The sequence below is a fragment of the Papilio xuthus genome, unplaced genomic scaffold (genome assembly GCF_000836235.2).
Source record: "Papilio xuthus unplaced genomic scaffold, Pxut_1.1 DF828142.1, whole genome shotgun sequence".
Taxonomy (NCBI): Eukaryota; Metazoa; Arthropoda; class Insecta; order Lepidoptera; family Papilionidae; genus Papilio; species Papilio xuthus.
In genome coordinates, this window is record NW_013530507.1 from 6,451,663 (window position 1) to 6,467,731 (window position 16,069).

General features: G+C 33.0%; 3 protein-coding genes across 3 annotated transcripts; 1 reads left to right on the top strand and 2 right to left on the bottom strand.

Annotated features, from left to right (window-relative positions):
* The first annotated feature begins 826 nt into the window (after positions 1-826).
* LOC106114137 (nose resistant to fluoxetine protein 6-like) lies at positions 827-6,031 on the top strand. Its single transcript, XM_013307230.1, has 10 exons — positions 827-937; positions 1,067-1,151; positions 1,478-1,644; positions 2,155-2,233; positions 2,357-2,460; positions 3,687-3,860; positions 4,516-4,666; positions 4,886-5,072; positions 5,305-5,447; positions 5,706-6,031. The coding sequence occupies exons 2-10, from the start codon at positions 1,092-1,094 to the stop codon at positions 5,871-5,873; spliced, it is 1,233 nt and encodes a 410-aa protein (XP_013162684.1). The 5' UTR covers positions 827-937; positions 1,067-1,091; the 3' UTR covers positions 5,874-6,031.
* A 470-nt stretch (positions 6,032-6,501) lies between these two features.
* On the bottom strand, positions 6,502-7,985 carry LOC106114166 (uncharacterized). Its single transcript, XM_013307265.1, has 3 exons — positions 7,803-7,985; positions 7,448-7,590; positions 6,502-6,845 (listed from the first exon to the last, which is right to left on the bottom strand). Exons 1-3 carry the CDS (start codon positions 7,915-7,917, stop codon positions 6,660-6,662), a joined length of 444 nt encoding a protein of 147 aa, XP_013162719.1. The 5' UTR covers positions 7,918-7,985; the 3' UTR covers positions 6,502-6,659.
* A 278-nt stretch (positions 7,986-8,263) lies between these two features.
* On the bottom strand, positions 8,264-14,865 carry LOC106114007 (nose resistant to fluoxetine protein 6-like). The gene is made up of 9 exons (XM_013307067.1): positions 14,807-14,865; positions 12,004-12,115; positions 11,394-11,478; positions 10,467-10,633; positions 9,776-9,854; positions 9,424-9,527; positions 8,979-9,152; positions 8,372-8,522; positions 8,264-8,272 (listed from the first exon to the last, which is right to left on the bottom strand). Exons 2-9 carry the CDS (start codon positions 12,105-12,107, stop codon positions 8,264-8,266), a joined length of 873 nt encoding a protein of 290 aa, XP_013162521.1. The 5' UTR covers positions 12,108-12,115; positions 14,807-14,865.
* Between the last annotated feature and the right edge of the window lie 1,204 nt (positions 14,866-16,069).

Consider the following 16,069-nt stretch of genomic DNA (forward strand, 5'->3'; position numbering starts at 1 on the left):
TTTACGTACTGTTCTATAAAGTGCAATAACTCTGTACTATGACATTTAAGCGATACTGAGACACTGCCTAATATTAATTGTTAGTCGACTGATAATTGGTTAAAAAAGGCACTCAACACTAAAAAAAAATGTCACAACCACAATAAGTTAAACTAAGTTGATTGTATCGTAATTATGTAAATTAATTTTCTGCACTTTATCTCTTTTTAAACAAAATATAAACCGGAGCGCAGTGTTCGTGCGACCGCGCGCGCTTAAATTTCATATTGAAGGAGCAGGAGGAGGAGGGAAGCATTAATTTCAAATAACTTATATAATTTAAGGATAAACCTTTCCGTCATACAAAAGTAACTTAAAACTAATTAGAAGTAATTACTCTGCATTACCTTCGCGTGTTTTAATATTGTGCAATGCTAATTCTAACTTATTTTATTTCAAGTTTATTTAAGTTAGATAGTGAATCAAAGAAATATAAACAAATAGCTTTCGTAAGCGACTTCCACCGCGCAGAATTTAAAAAAAAAACTTAATAAGTTGACTCACATAGTCAACTTATTAAGTTTTCTTCCAGATTATGCTCTACATGTGCCAAATTTCACAAAGATTGAGTCGTTTCGGAGATGCCTTTTAACAAACATCCATCCATCCATATATGTAAACTTTCGCATTTATAATATTAGTTTTTACTTCTTACATGCATAAAAACATAGACAAACGTAAGCCTAAAAAAGAAAAGCGCACTATTTGCTATGTATTACGCGCGCAAGTTTTACCCCACTTTTAATTTGCAAAAAAATGTTGATATTCGTAACCTTTTTGCAGGAAACAAATTACTTTTATGTTTCTCGATTAAACGTAACTGGAAGAGGTTAGTGGCGCCCCCAGCTCTCGGCCCGGAGACACGCCTTAAACGCCTTAAAGGGTTCAACGGATTACGGTAAATATTCATATCAAACAATAGGATAAATTCATCAAAAATAAACTACAATTCGAACATATCACTATTTTTATGCTTTGTATATTTTAATTAACATTTGCTTTATGATTTATATTTTTTTATTTGCAGGACTCTGTCAATAATAATAGTCATCATGGAACATTCTTTGCTACCATTTGTAGTAAGTTCTGAAAATCCCCATAATTTTGAAAAAGTGAGTACACACATTTTTATAATACTTTTAAAGAAATATATAAATAACTTATAATATAAGTATAAGCGATGAAAAAGAACAAGTAACCTTGTGCAGAAGACTAGCAGTCGTCTGCGAAAATAGTCGCGCGGATACTCTGTTAGTGGAAATAAATTCTTATGACGCTAGTATTCCACTACAGACATTTTCCTTTTCTCTTCATTTTTATATAATGAAAACTAAAAATATCTTATTACTTATCAATATCTTAAATGTTAATTCCGTATAGTAACAGGTATGTCGAAATCCACAGTATAAAATTGAATCGTTTTTTTTTATGTTTTCAGAAATATTACAATATAATCTGTCACTTGTTCATCGATGGAGCGCTTGTAGTACAGACATTCTTCGTAATGTCAGGATGTCTTTTAGCCTATAATTTAAACCTGTTAGCAGAGAAGAAAACAATATCCTGGACCATGATACCAAAAGGTATCATCTTGAGATGGCTAAGGTAAGTTTTAACGGTGAATTAACACTTTCAAACTTGTATAAAAACTATACTGCTATCCCTCTTACTCTCTTTGAAATAAACACAGATAGCTGTAATGTTTTTATTCAGTCGTTGCGACAGTTGAAATTCAGTATTATTTTTAACTTGATGTCTATTGTTTCTAAAGCATCTTAAACTATCTTACTTATGTTTTAAATGTGAATGTTTGGATGGATGCACGTTTGTTTGAAGATATTACCAAAACGGCTGAACAGATCTCGATAAAATTTGGCAGACATATAGAACATATACTGGAAGAACGAAAAGGCTACTACTATTACTACTAATTTTGTTTTTTTTTTAATTCCGCGATTACGGAGTCGCGGGCGACCGCTAGTTGTATTTATAATTAGTATAATATTAATTTTTCTCGCTATTTCTAGTCTTTAAATTTAATTTGTCTTCCTATGTTTATGCAGAATAAATTCATTGCCAAATATCGCAAGACTGATAAGTTTAGCTTTATTGCAGATTGACGCCAACGTACGCTCTAGTTCTTGCTGTAACCACGACATGGTTGAGATTTGCTGGATCTGGGCCATTGTGGCAGGTAAGATTATTCTAGCATGCATTTTTTTTCTGTCTTAATAAATATGACTGAAATTATCTCTCTAGTAACAATTCTAAACAAACGTTAATTTGTATGTTATTCATCGGCATTCGTGTTTTACAGAGCACAGTTGGCGTCGAAGTGAAGGACTGCCGGCGCGACGGCTGGCTCAACCTGATCTACCTCAACAATTACATCGACGAATCACAGTGCATGCCTCAGACATGGTAATTATAAAGATAATGATTTGTTTTACTTAACACAAGTTTACTCCTTGATCGTCTGTATAAGGGCCGCCTTGAGTGCTGAAAGCATCATCTAGACTCTTCCATTTCTTCTTGGCTGGTGTCAGTCTGTCGATGTCAATTTGTATCAATTCTTTAATCAGATTTTTCGAGTTTAGTCTTTCATTCTTTTTTAAGTGTCAAAGAGGTTAACAGTGGTAGAGCCGGCTTTAACATCATCGCACGAATTGGCTTGGCTCGCCCGGTGAAATACCACGACCACACAGAAGACAGGCGTGAAGTGGAAGCTATTCCGCGTTCCGTCTGATGAGTGTGCGTCCCGGAGGACTTATTTAGTCCTCTTTCCCTTTCCAACTTTTTCTTATAAGGAAAGGATGGGAAGTGGATCTTTCGGATGAGAGGATGCATGGGAAGGGAAAATATTTACTTTCTGTGCATCCTCTCCTCCGTCGATTAAAGGTAGGCAACGCATATGCAATTGCGCATCTCTATGGGCAACGGTCACTTCGCTATTCCAGCGATTTCAGGTGGCCGCTCGTTCGTTTGCTACCATGATATAAAAAAAAAGTCGGGCAAATTGGATTTTTTAAATCATGTGTTTTTTTGCATTCAAATTAATTATTAATATTTTATTTATGTACACACGTGTGTCGTTAATTATAAATGTTTTAATTTTATAGTTTTATTTAATAGACTAATGGAAATATCATTGAAATTTTTATGATGCGCATTTGAATAATCGATTAATGATCCGCAAATAAAACTTATTTGACGATATCAATATCACAAATCAAACAAAACAAATCACAAAATAACATCGAGGTCGACATAATATAAGGCTTTTTTATGCTATAAATTATGATTTTTTTTTCGTACTAACTGATATTTTAGATATATAGGAAACTTCGAGACTACTTGGAATATAACTGAGCTTGAAATACTACAATCTTTATATATATTATATGTAGTATAATTATAAAGCAATGATGCGAAGTATTATATTCTTACTTTTTAAGTTTTTTGTTTTTATTTTTAAATTTTCTTCGTGGTCAAAGCGTTATATAAGAAACTGCTTTAAAATAACGCTGATAAAATTTGCTACACAACATTTTTTATTTCATTATTCTAGCTTTAATACTTTAATAGAAATTATAGATTTAAAAGTGTGTTATTTTTGACGTTAAATATAATTTTTATTTAATTTACAGGTATATTGCAGCAGACATGCAGCTGTACGTGGTTGGACTTATAATCTTCTCCCTCGTGACTACCGCGGTCGCCAGACGCGTGGTCCTCATCGTATTGTTTGTGGTCAGCCTAATCATCCCTGCCTGTCACACGTACTTACAGAACTTGGACGCTGGGTTGATCATCTCCCCAGAGTAAGTGTATATCAACATAGTTCTTAAAACTGTTGGGAAGAAAATCCGAAAATGTGCCAGTTTATTCAGCGCGGCATTCGGTCTAAATTATTCTAACCAGTTATGTCTAAATACATGTATTTTTAGACATTATTAGTTTGAATCCTTTGACGCGAATGACGTGCTTTCGCTAAAAAATCCAGTGTCAGAATGAATAGTGAGTATTGCGCAGATACACCGGCACAATATCGGATTTTCTTTCTAACAATATGTAAATCGAAGACATCGAAACGATATGCTCTTCAACTACTGTTTAAAGGAAATCATCTAGTTATGAATATGTAAAAACGTTACCATTAATACCACGACCACACATGAGACAGGCGGGAAGTTGAAGCAATTCTGCGTTTTGTCTGATGCGCGTCAGAGTCCCAAATTTACTCCAAGTTCCCTTACCATTCTCTTCTTATAAGAAACTATTAAGAACGGGAAGTGGATTTGGCGTAGGGACGCATATGGAAATATTCTCTTTCTGTATGTCCATGAATTTCTGCGAACTGTCATATCCTAGTTCAATCCCTTCTTATACATATCATTTTTCACACCATTCCTTACTTTGTTCTATATTTCTCTACTCTTATCTCTCAGATAACTTATGAATATATTACTTATACAGGTTAGTTCGTGATTATTTTGTGAAGGATCCAACATTCAATAATACATACAAAAGAGGACATACTAACTTGGCCAGTTACATAATGGGACTCGGACTAGGAATGTTGATTTATCACTTGCAGAAGAAAGACTTCAATATTGAGAGATTTAAGGTAAATTAAAACGTTCCTTTAATTTATTTCATAAGCGCCAATAGCCTAGTTAAGATTACATCAGATTACATGCTCGTGGATTCGAATCCCGTATTAGTACAAAAAATTTCCTATGGTACACACAAATGACTTTTTTAGGTCTCCTTTTTAAAGGAAATTTATTAATATATATTTTCTATAAGTAATTGTTGACTACAATTTTATACCTTTGGATTTCAGAAATACAGATGTATTTACTGGGCAATAGCTCCATCTATGCTTATCGTTTTGCCTTCGGGATCTTTCTTTTATTTCTACGAAACTGAAGCTCCTATTATTTTGAAAGCAATATTTTCGGGAATCGCTAAGCCTGTATTCTCATCCATTATATGTGTCATTGTTCTGGGAATGGCCTTTAAATTTGAAGGTAAGTAAACATTTTGTTAACCATACTAGAATAGACTAGATATTATGTTCATTGAAAGATTAAATTACAACACCTAAAAATAAAAAAAGCCTTGTAATTATTTAAGATAAGTTAGAAACGGAAAATAAAACGGAGTCAACTTTTAAACTCAAATAACTTTTGCATTAAATAATCAAACCTTTGTTCTACGGTTAATCTATCAAACTGTATAAATAATGTTCATTGGTTTCAGATGTGTACAGAGGCATATTAGAATGGAACGGCTGGGCGTCACCCGCTAGAGTCTCCTACTGCGCGTACATTCTGCATGTACTCTTCGTCAGGACTTTGACAGGCTCACGGACAACTTTGATGCACGTCTCTATAGCCCATGTTGTAAGTATTAGTTTACTTTTTGCAAGCAACAATAACGAGAAAAACTGCCTTTTGTTCTCTATGATAGATGTTAGGCATCATAAAATAATTTATAAAATTTCCAACTACTTAGGAGGTCTTTTTACTTCCTGAGCAGCGAATAAGGAATGATTAATTTTCATTAAAAAAATCACGAGAATTACGAATAAAAACTTTGACAGACTACATAAATCAAATATTTTATTACTTATTATTTAATAAAATATAATTTAATTTCAGCTTTTAGTATGCATGGGAACTGTTATGATCTCGTATTTGGTTTCCTATCCGTTCTGGTTACTGGTTGAAGCACCATCGATAGCTTTATCCAAAATAATATTACCGGGAGCCAAAGTGGAAAAGGATATCGAAAATGATCCTACTAAGAGAGAAAGAAATCACGCTTAGGCCTGCCGTACAAGGTCAGACAGTCGACAGTGGTCGAGTAGTCACCATGCTGTAAGCGACGTTTTTGGGACGACTGCAAACTGCGTTCGTTTATGGCATACGTCAATTGCTGCAGATGCTTGAAGCTGTTCGTGTACGTCAGTATTTATTAATTTCGGAATAGAAGTTCTAGCTGAAATGTATAGTTTTTAAAATGTTTTGTACAAATAGATATAAGCTAGAAAAAATATAAATTTAAGTAATAAATATATTATGTATAATAATAAAATATTTATCTATATTACATTAAATAGCTTTAGAATATAGGTTTATATTTAAATTATGAATAAAACGAATTCATAATTCTCTGTAAATAATGGAGATATAACTTTTTATAAAAGTTTTTTGATAATTAATTATTCTATTAGGTACTAAATAATAGTACACTAGTCCTAGTTATGTACATAACTTTGTTATATTGCCAATGTTAATATTAAAAATATTTTATATAAAATATATTTTTTTTAAATTATAATAAGTCTTAACCAATCTTAAATTATAAATGCGAAAGTTTAGATATATGAAAGGATGGATGTTTGTTAGAAGGTATCTTCAGAACGGCTGCATGGATTTTGCTGAAATTTGGTATAGATGTAGAACATAGTATAGTAGAACATATAAGCTACCAAGTTTGTTTTTTATTCCGTAAGGATAGAGTCACGAGCAACAGCCAGCAACATATGATGATGTTAAACAAGAAAAACCATTTCATCTACATTTTTATATTTTTATATTCATAAAAAAAATTCATGTTATAACTTGGACATGGACATCAATATTATCATTTTTCTTTGCTTCGTTACTCTGTTTGTCACTTTTCTTATTAGGGGTTTCCATCCATAGCTTGACCAATTGATTTACAGGCGATTCGATTAGTAACCAAATTATTGTACCGACTACAAATGATATAAACGCCATACCGATTACTGGCACCTGAGAAAAAATAAAAGAATTTTTGAACTTGGAACATACTTTTAATGGACATTATTAATTAGAATCTTTTGGCGCCAATAGTGCGTTCGTTACAAAGTCAAGTGTCAGAATGAATAGTGAGGGGACATAAACATCAACATTTTAGTAAAGCTAGTGTTGTGCCAGTACACCGGCACATTGTCGGATTTTTCTGCCTAACACTATAGAAGATATAACATACAGTCGTATTTACTAGCGAAACTACATTTAATATTTTTTTAAGAAGAAAATATTAGCAGATTTTTTTGTTAATATACTAATATTTCTTTTACCATTCCAACTAAGCTCTAAGCTTGTGCTAGGATATGGTTTACGACAATAGTCGAATGGCAGGATTCGAACGTCCGACCTCGTGATTGGATATCCGTACCATTAACCATTAGGCTATTGACGCTTAAAAATAAACTTAAAGAGAGCTAATTTGTAGCTAGTTTTGTTAAACAATAGTTTAGATGAATTTGATTTCCAAAAAAAACTTAAATGCATAATGTTTTAAACTTTGCAAAATCAAACCATTATTGAAGTATTCGTTATTCAAACTACAATCATCTGATCTTACTTACGATTGTTAATATTGATAGAGTAAACAATTTCGTTGAGCTGCCTAAAATTATTCGTATAAAGGTCAAATGTATCAAATATGTTCCGTAAGAAACTCGGGATATCCAAGCCCAGCCTTCCCACTCCAAAAGTCCGCGATAAAAATCTGAAAAATGCATTTAAAATACTTTACAATATAAACCAAGGAATCTTTGCATCTTTTTATACTTTTACACACGGCACTCGTATCTTGACAGCTGATATTTTTTTTGCATAAAATACTACATGCTACATATCGTTCTATGAAATAAGTGACCATGGCATCTTAGGATTTAGTAATTAAAAATATTTTCAATGTAAAAATTAATTTTTACTTACTATCAAATTTAAACACCATACCAAGAATGAGGATGCCAATTAACGCCCCCATCACAGGCCTTAAAAATGTATGGAATATCACTCGAATGTACAATGGATATGGCGGACCATCCATGTAGTTGATACTGTTAAGAAGAAGTATTCCCACACAGCAAGGAATTGTAGCCCAGTAAATGGGTAAGAACTTCTGAAAATTTATTTCTATTTTTTATATTATAATATGGCAAATGACCAAGTAGCCACCTGAATTCGCCTAACGAAGAGTGTTCATTACCCATCATCATCAGATACGTCCCCACCGAGGAGTTCGGAGCCTACCGTAAGTTAAGTGTCTTCCATTACCCACAGACATCCGCAATTACGCAAGCATTGCCTACACTTAATTGACGGAGGAGGAGATGCACAGAAAGGGAACATTTCCCCTTCAAATAACTATCTCATAAGTGACTAACATATTACTATCATAATAACTAAATAATAGTGGACAGACAAACATAAACCAATTTTATTAAGAGTTAAATTAAAACCATCAGAAATGACGAAGTTTGAAAACATATTAATTTGGTTACCTTATATATTTCCAGGTTGAATTCTCTTTTCTGCAAATTATAGATAAGAATGCCAAGCGCCAATCCCATAACGAAAGAAGGAATATTGGTGTGACTTGGCGTGTATAGGTAATTGTAAGCTGGGTCTTCTATAAAAAGTCGCATTAACGACCTAAAAAAGTTAAAAATATAGTTGGGCATCTGACAAACTCACAGCAGCAGACGGCGGTTAGATCATTGTAGGAAAACGGCGTATAATGTCCTGATACATGTCACTTTTACAGTTTTAAAACTCAAGCTGGTAAATGTAAGATTACATAAAATATCATAAGCAAAATCATTTTTTTTAAATTTATATGCATATCTTCATGCCAATGTAAACCTTTGCTAATTTTTCATCTGTCGATCTTAAATTACTTCTTACTAATATTATAAATGCGAATGTTTGGATGGATGGATGGGTTGATGTTTGTTTGAAGGTATATCCAGATCGGTTGAACGGCTCCTACTGAAATTTGGCATACATGTAGAACATAGTCTGGAAGAACACATAGGCCACTAATTAAGTTTTTTCTAATTCCGCATGGACGGAATCGCGGGCTATAGCTAGTATATAATAAACACTTACCGCGGTGAGACCGCCATCAAAAATGTTAAATCATAAAAGTATGTCACCAGTCCTGTCAAAGCAACTCCAATAATGAACAATATCGCCAATACCAAATTCCTCCAATTTGTGTTTCTTATTAACACGAATATCATCATACCTATAGCGTACAAGTGCAAGTCGGCAGCTAAATACCTGGTAGTAATTAAAATATAAATAAACTATGAAACTTTGGCAAAAGAATAAGAATCATCTTTTAGTTCAAATTCGTTTAAAATCCACGCAAAAAACCTGAACCGGTGATTTAAAAGTGTGGACGCGACCATTCTAAAACATCTGTGTAAAATATATTGCCATCCTTTACAATTTCTTTGAATTAAAGAGAGATAGCACGTTTTATATCAATGTTTCGACAGTATAAACTTACGGATAAGTTGTGTACTTTTATATCAAAATCTATGCTCACCACGTTTGATTCATGCATTGAGAATCATATTTGTAGTTTCGTAAATAGAAAAAATTCCACATCCAAGAGCTACGACAATCCTCTATTTCTGTTACTTCTAGCAACTGAAAAATACATCGATTTTTCGATTAGTACAAATTAGTTTGGCGGTGAAATAGAAAAGTCTTTGATGGTCAATACAAGTTGAGTCTCTAGCCGTTCTTCGTTCCTAAAAACCCGTTTTTCCAAAAGTTCTCTTCCATCCCCAATTATTATGAATAGTTAAATTGGAATTCAGTATCAGCAGTCCAGGTTCTTGAGTAGTTATGCTATATGCTTTGCTATTATTAGCTCGTCAATATAATATTCTTACCTGTACTAAAGGACCCGATGATATGAAACGTAATAACGTCGAAGTAAATGCAAGAATAACAGCGAAGGAAGGTGTCAATCTGAAAGAGAGACATTAGTATAACTATGAATGAAATTATTACAGTAACTTAGTTAAACATGCTAAATTCGATACTACTAAAGAAATATTAAGAATTGTTTTACCAAATTATCAAGAGTTAAGTGTGCCAAATTTAGTATATACCAAAGTTTATACAGGGATGTGATGTTAAGTACACAAAAACTTGAACTTTATTTAAATTAAGTTTATTAGGTAATTTAATTTAGTTGTTAATATAATGATTAAACTCTTATTGAAATATAGAGTTATGTGAGTATCTGTTACTTTTTTTTGGTTGTCATTTGAGCGTCGGTGGCTCAGAGGTCAAGCACTTGACTAGCAATCTGCAGGTCCTGGGTTCGAATCCCGCCATGTATCAATGTGTATTTCTGATTTACGTATGTACATTTATCCGACGTTCTTACGGTGAAGGAAAACATCGTGATGCAACCTGCACATATGTGTGAAGTCAACCAACCCGCACTTGGCCAGCGTGGTTGACTACGGCCTAATCACCCTTAACTTAGGGTAGGCTCCGGGCTCCTCAGTGGGGACGTATAGTGAGCTGATGATGATGATTTGACGAGGATGCAAATTGAAATGAATCCTTTACCTCAACCATCTAGTCCAAATATTGCTGATTAACATTGTCCAGTTGATTGTTTTCTTGTCTGCTGTTTTTTGTAAGCTATAGCTTAAAAGAATTCCTGACATCAGAAAGAAGGCCTGTACTATAACTGCACCGTTTATAAACACGTGGTATGGAAGAAAGTAATATACCTAAAAAGATTTTTTATTTTTATATCATAAGGTGGCAAAGGAGCGAGCTGCCACCTGAAATCGTTGAAATAGCGAAGTGACCGTTGCCCATAGACATACGCAATTGCATATGCGTTGCCTTTTTTTTCCCTTCCCATGCATCCTGTTATCCGGAAAGTCCACTTCCCATACTTTCCTTATAAGAAAAAGGGTGGGAAGGGAAAGAGGACTAAATTAGGCCTCCGGGAAGTACACACTTCAGACGAAACGCGGAATTGCTACCACTTGACGCCTGTCTTCTGTGTGGTCGTGGTATTTCACCGGGCGAGCTGGGCCAATTTGTGCGAAGATGTTATAGCGGGCTCTACCACTGTTGTGAAAATACCATCTTTAAAATTTTCTTGTATTTAATAAAATGGCGACTAGTGGGAGCGTATGATGATGAATTATAAAGTTGAGGATCCGAGATTGGAGAAGAAATGTTCATAAAAACGAGACAAAGCTGCCCTAGGGCAGGGATAATGAACCAATGGCACACGGTGTGAACTAAGTGTTGTATGACAAATGATCCCTGCGCCACGGAATGTTCCCAATAATCGCAGTCATAATTGTATGATAGCAGTTCTTCGACCTCATAAAATAGTTTATAAATATGGCACATTGATTCGTAAAGGTTTACCATCCCTGACATATATTCCTTATCATTTGCCTTTGAATGATGATTCGAGGTAGTTTTTTTCGTATATAAATATTTCTAATTAATATAATTAAGATATTTTACCTGTTCAACAAAATGTGGATTAGATATGGCCATTGCGTAAGGAATAAATGAATGTCCTGTCACAAGAAGTATCATAAGTATAGCTCTGAAATTTAAATAAAAACATTACACACATTTTTAAAATTATTATTTTTTTTTATAAAAGAAATATTAAAGTTAATTTATTTATTGTTATTCGGATTTATAAGGAAGTGGAACATATCTTAAAGGAACATATAAAAATAAAAAAGAACAATGTTTCACGATTAAAAAGATGCGACATCATAATAGAAATTAAATAACAGCAAATAGATATAAAATATTATCTTGTCATTCGGTAATTACATTACATAGTTTTGGAATTTTGTATTTATCATCTGAACAGAATTAAAAGTTAATGCAGCTATATGAATAAATAAAAATAAAAACTATCTCTTTTTCGTAATATTTTACGGGAGATATTTGTTTGTACAAGCAATTTTACATAGTTATATAGATTTCAATTGTCAAAAATTCAAAGAAAACCAGTCATCTAATTTTTTTTATCATGATATTCCAGAGATCGTTTACTTATCTACATATTTAGAAAACGTTTCCAAGTGAAAAATTTCCGCGATATTATTTTGCTTACCTTATACCGTCCAAGCCTTTAAGCCTATCTATAGGTGGCCTTGACCTGTAGTCTGGTTGAAACAATCTAGGCCAGTTGCGTAGTAACGAAAACGCTAAGATCATCTCCACGGCTATGAGAAAGATTAAACCTTAACTTTCTTATTTACAATATTATACCTGGTTTACATTAAGCCAGTACAGCAGGATGGAAACAATAAAAATTAAAAATCAGCGCTGGCATGCTACTGGCATAACGTAAACGATAAGCGGCGCCAGTGAGCCCATTCAGACCATGCCGAGCCAGCGCTAGTGTCCTACAGTACTGGCATAATGTAAACACGGAATTACATTCTTTTTATTCCTTTATTTTCAATTCTAACTCCCGTCTAATTTTATAGTTTTTTTATTTTATATTGATGTCTTCTCAGTGGCCAATATGTCGTATGCATCTAGGTTAGAAAACCTTGAATTATTGTTATAACATATTTTACTGTTTTAGATAAAAATAATATTAAAATAAATAAACGTTCTTATATGTTTTACAATTTAGCGCCATCTATGGGTCGATTATTGATTTATCAAGAGTGTTGATATATTCGACCTTTTTGATAGACGAGGAATTGGCATACTGCCAAAAAGGTCGAATACTGGCCACTAAGAACTATTGCACTTTTATTTCATTAAAAAACAAAAGAAAAAAAGGGACAATCGCGCGTAAATTGAAAAGAATTAACAACCTAAATATAGTTTTAGTTAATTAATATTGTAAAAATACCTATATAGAATTATTCACTGCGTTTTTAAAACGAAATAATTGCATTATTAGCAGCACAGCTTCAATTAGAAATGATTACAAAGGTTTTAGTTATACTTATATCATATTTCGCAATATTTCTAAAAACTTATTTTTTTCAACTTAAATGTACGTAAACTTTTTTATATTAGTATTTTCGCGCCTAAATGAATCTTTTCAAAAACTTCTCTGGTTCGGACGGTGAAGGTCAATGACTCCCAGTCGCGGAACCAATTTGTGGATTTAGATTAGTGTGAACGGTGAATTAATTCAATACGTGATTACAAATTAATGATGTAACTTTAACAATTAAAAAATAGTGTTAACGTTATAAGTGCAATATAGTTTTTAACTTTTTGATATCGAATTTGACCTTGACTTATTGACTAAAAGTGTGTGAATTGAACAGAACCCGAAAGCAGTGAACGAGGCATCGAGTTGGTAAGTCATCTTCTTTATATTCTTAAGTCACTTGTAGTAGTTTTAGTCACATTTGTGATCGGAGTTTATTTGCAATACGGCCTAATTATGAATTATGTAATTATTATACGAATTTTACGAAACATTGTAATTTATTTTATAAGCCCAATGAGTTATTCATTATTACGGAAATAATAATTACTATTCTTATACCCGTTATAAAATAAGCTTGTAAAAATCTTACATTGTGTATGCAGAATAAACAAAAAATAATTTTTAAGAAATCAATTCAAAAGTTTACAAAAAATATTTGGTAAACTGCATAAATTAAAAAAAATTAAATTGCTTTTATAAGATTGAGACAATGATGATAGACACCGTGAGAAATCGTGTTAGCCCGTTGCTTGGCCGCATCTGTATTAATAATTTGCTTATCGTCCTTAATTCTTCTTTGAGATCGATTGGAAAAAAAATTACTTTGTTTGAAACGATGTAATATTATTTGATCACCATCTAAACAAGAGATCATGTTTTTCAATTGATAATGTTGATCACAAAACATAACCGCGGATAAACAAAAAAGATTCGAGATCGATCGTTCATCAACCGCGTGAACATCATACCGGCGCCGCTAGTATCCGAACAATTATTCCATCGGCACCAAGTAGAACAATAGTTTTTTTCACCTTACAAAATTTTTTAATTACTCATAATTTGTCATTCTATTAAGCTGGAGACGAGATATGAAATACAGGAAATAATATATGTAATATTATAAAATACGGAAATATACGGAAAAACTTCTTATATTGAAAATAATAATTCATGCTGTTAGTCATGTAAAAACTACGTCAATCTCGTACAAGGTATTATAATAATACATTATGTGCAATAAATTCTCTCATGTAACAATGATACCACGAAATTGAGATTCATTTTTTTATATCTTTGTATATATCATTGTTTATGTTTATGTCATTGTTTTCATCATATAATTTTTTATCTCGCAAAAACATGATAAAATACTTGAGTGACTGCAATATTCTAAGGGAAAACAGATGCATTGGCTATTTTCTTGTCCTATTCATTGCCGGAGGCCTAATTTAGTCCTCTTTCCCTTCCCACCCTTTTTCTTATAAGGAAAGGATGGGAGGTGGAAGTGGACTTTTCGGATGAGAGGATGCATGGAAAGGGAAGATATTTTCTTTCTGTGCATCCTCTCCTCCGTCGATTTAAGGTAGGCGACGCATATGCAATTGCGTATGTCTATGGGCAACGGTCACTTCGCTATTTCAGCGATTTCAGGTGACCGCTCGCTCGTTTGCCACCTTATGATATAAAAAAAATCCCCAACACGGCCAAACATTTTCTGTTAATCGTTTTCGTATTGGTCAAAGATGACAAGGTGACTTAAATTATGTACTAAACTTAACAAATGAAATTCAGAACAACTACATCACGCACGTTTAAACTATAGTTATAGTATTTACGAATACAGCCGTTGTATTCGACCACGGAGATTCTCCTAAATTTCAATCTGCCAACTCATGTCTGCTTTGAAATTGTTAATATCTTATTTCTATTAATTCAAATTATAACAAATAATTACCTTTACTCTTTGATTTCTTTGTGGCATAAAAATCATATAAAGTTCCACATGCGTTTAAAATGAATATAAACGCACATAATACTGTCATAAGTATATCCATATTATCAAATTCTATTCTATAATCCGCCGAACGACAACTGGGAGCATTTAATAACTTAGCTTCAAGTCTGTAGTCTTTCCATACAGATTGATTAACGCATGCTTCAAGGATGTTTGTTGTATTTGAAAATAATTTTTCATTAAAATATTCACCACAAGATCTTCTTACACATACTCCTCGGTACAATTTTGTATGATCGTAATGTGTTATTTCCCATTCTGAGTAATTCTGTTGAAAATACAAAGGGTGCGAATAAGTGTACCAATATTATTAATTAAATTTATCAATATATTAAAAAAGATTACATTTATTAAATTTTACTTCTTACTTATATTATGAATGCGAATGTTTGGATGAATGGATGGATGGATGAATGTTTATTTGAAGGCATCACCAGAACGGCTGAGTGGATCTCCCTGAAATTTGGCATAGATGTAGATCATATTCTGGAAGAATACATAGGCGACTAATTGAGTTTTTTTTTAATTCCGCACAGACGGAATCGCGAGCGACAGCTAGTCTTTTATGGTATCAGCGCTCGTTTAGCCATTTTAGGGAAAGAAGTACTTTACGTGCCGGGGAAACGATAAATGGCGAGAAGTCGATGTATTTGATAATATACTTACTGCTATAATTCCATAAAGTTCAGTCGAAGTATCTGATAGTAATCTGAATTGTGATGTACAGTATACTGCGTTGGCATCGTTAAAACAATTTTCATAGTCGTCTAGTTGGATCAAAGGTGGCATGCGTTCATACTCAGCATCTATAAAAAATATCCGAAATAAAACTGTAAAATGGTAGGCGCACCCCTTTGACACTTCCGGGAATAAAATTAAATGATTTACACTTTGAAAGCAGTCCAGTTATAGGTACTATTGGTCACATCGTCTCTAGATTAGAATTCGTACTTCCGACTTTACTCGCATAAGAAGAAACGAAGAAGGTAAAAAAAACGTACCATCAAGTCTGTATATAACTCCAAAACATCGACTTGCAAGAAACACTAATATTATAAAACATTTTTCCATTTTTAACGTATTAATTTTATTGTCTGAAAAATTCGCGTGTCATATCTACCTGTGCTAATACACAACAAAATCTGAAATTCAACTTACCACAGAAGCATGCATGTGAAAAACGCAGTGTCTTTAAAATTTTCT

What these genes read in the sequence shown, in the direction of transcription:
- LOC106114137 (XM_013307230.1), top strand. Translation starts at nt 1,092, where the DNA reads ATGGAACATTCTTTGCTACCATTTGTAGTAAGTTCTGAAAATCCCCAT. An exon ending in ATCATCTTGAGATGGCTAAG is followed by an intron (nt 1,645 to 2,154) that starts GTAAGTTTTAAC and finishes GCTTTATTGCAG; the next exon opens with ATTGACGCCAACGTACGCTC. An exon ending in TCAATATTGAGAGATTTAAG is followed by an intron (nt 4,667 to 4,885) that starts GTAAATTAAAAC and finishes TTTGGATTTCAG; the next exon opens with AAATACAGATGTATTTACTG.
- LOC106114166 (XM_013307265.1), bottom strand. Translation starts at nt 7,917, where the DNA reads ATGGATGGTCCGCCATATCCATTGTACATTCGAGTGATATTCCATACA. An exon ending in TATGGTGTTTAAATTTGATA is followed by an intron (nt 7,591 to 7,802) that starts GTAAGTAAAAAT and finishes TGCATTTTTCAG; the next exon opens with ATTTTTATCGCGGACTTTTG. An exon ending in CTCTATCAATATTAACAATC is followed by an intron (nt 6,846 to 7,447) that starts GTAAGTAAGATC and finishes ATTTTTTCTCAG; the next exon opens with GTGCCAGTAATCGGTATGGC.
- LOC106114007 (XM_013307067.1), bottom strand. Translation starts at nt 12,107, where the DNA reads ATGATCTTAGCGTTTTCGTTACTACGCAACTGGCCTAGATTGTTTCAA. An exon ending in ATTTGGACTAGATGGTTGAG is followed by an intron (nt 9,855 to 10,466) that starts GTAAAGGATTCA and finishes TCTCTCTTTCAG; the next exon opens with ATTGACACCTTCCTTCGCTG. An exon ending in CATCGGGTCCTTTAGTACAG is followed by an intron (nt 9,528 to 9,775) that starts GTAAGAATATTA and finishes TGTATTTTTCAG; the next exon opens with TTGCTAGAAGTAACAGAAAT.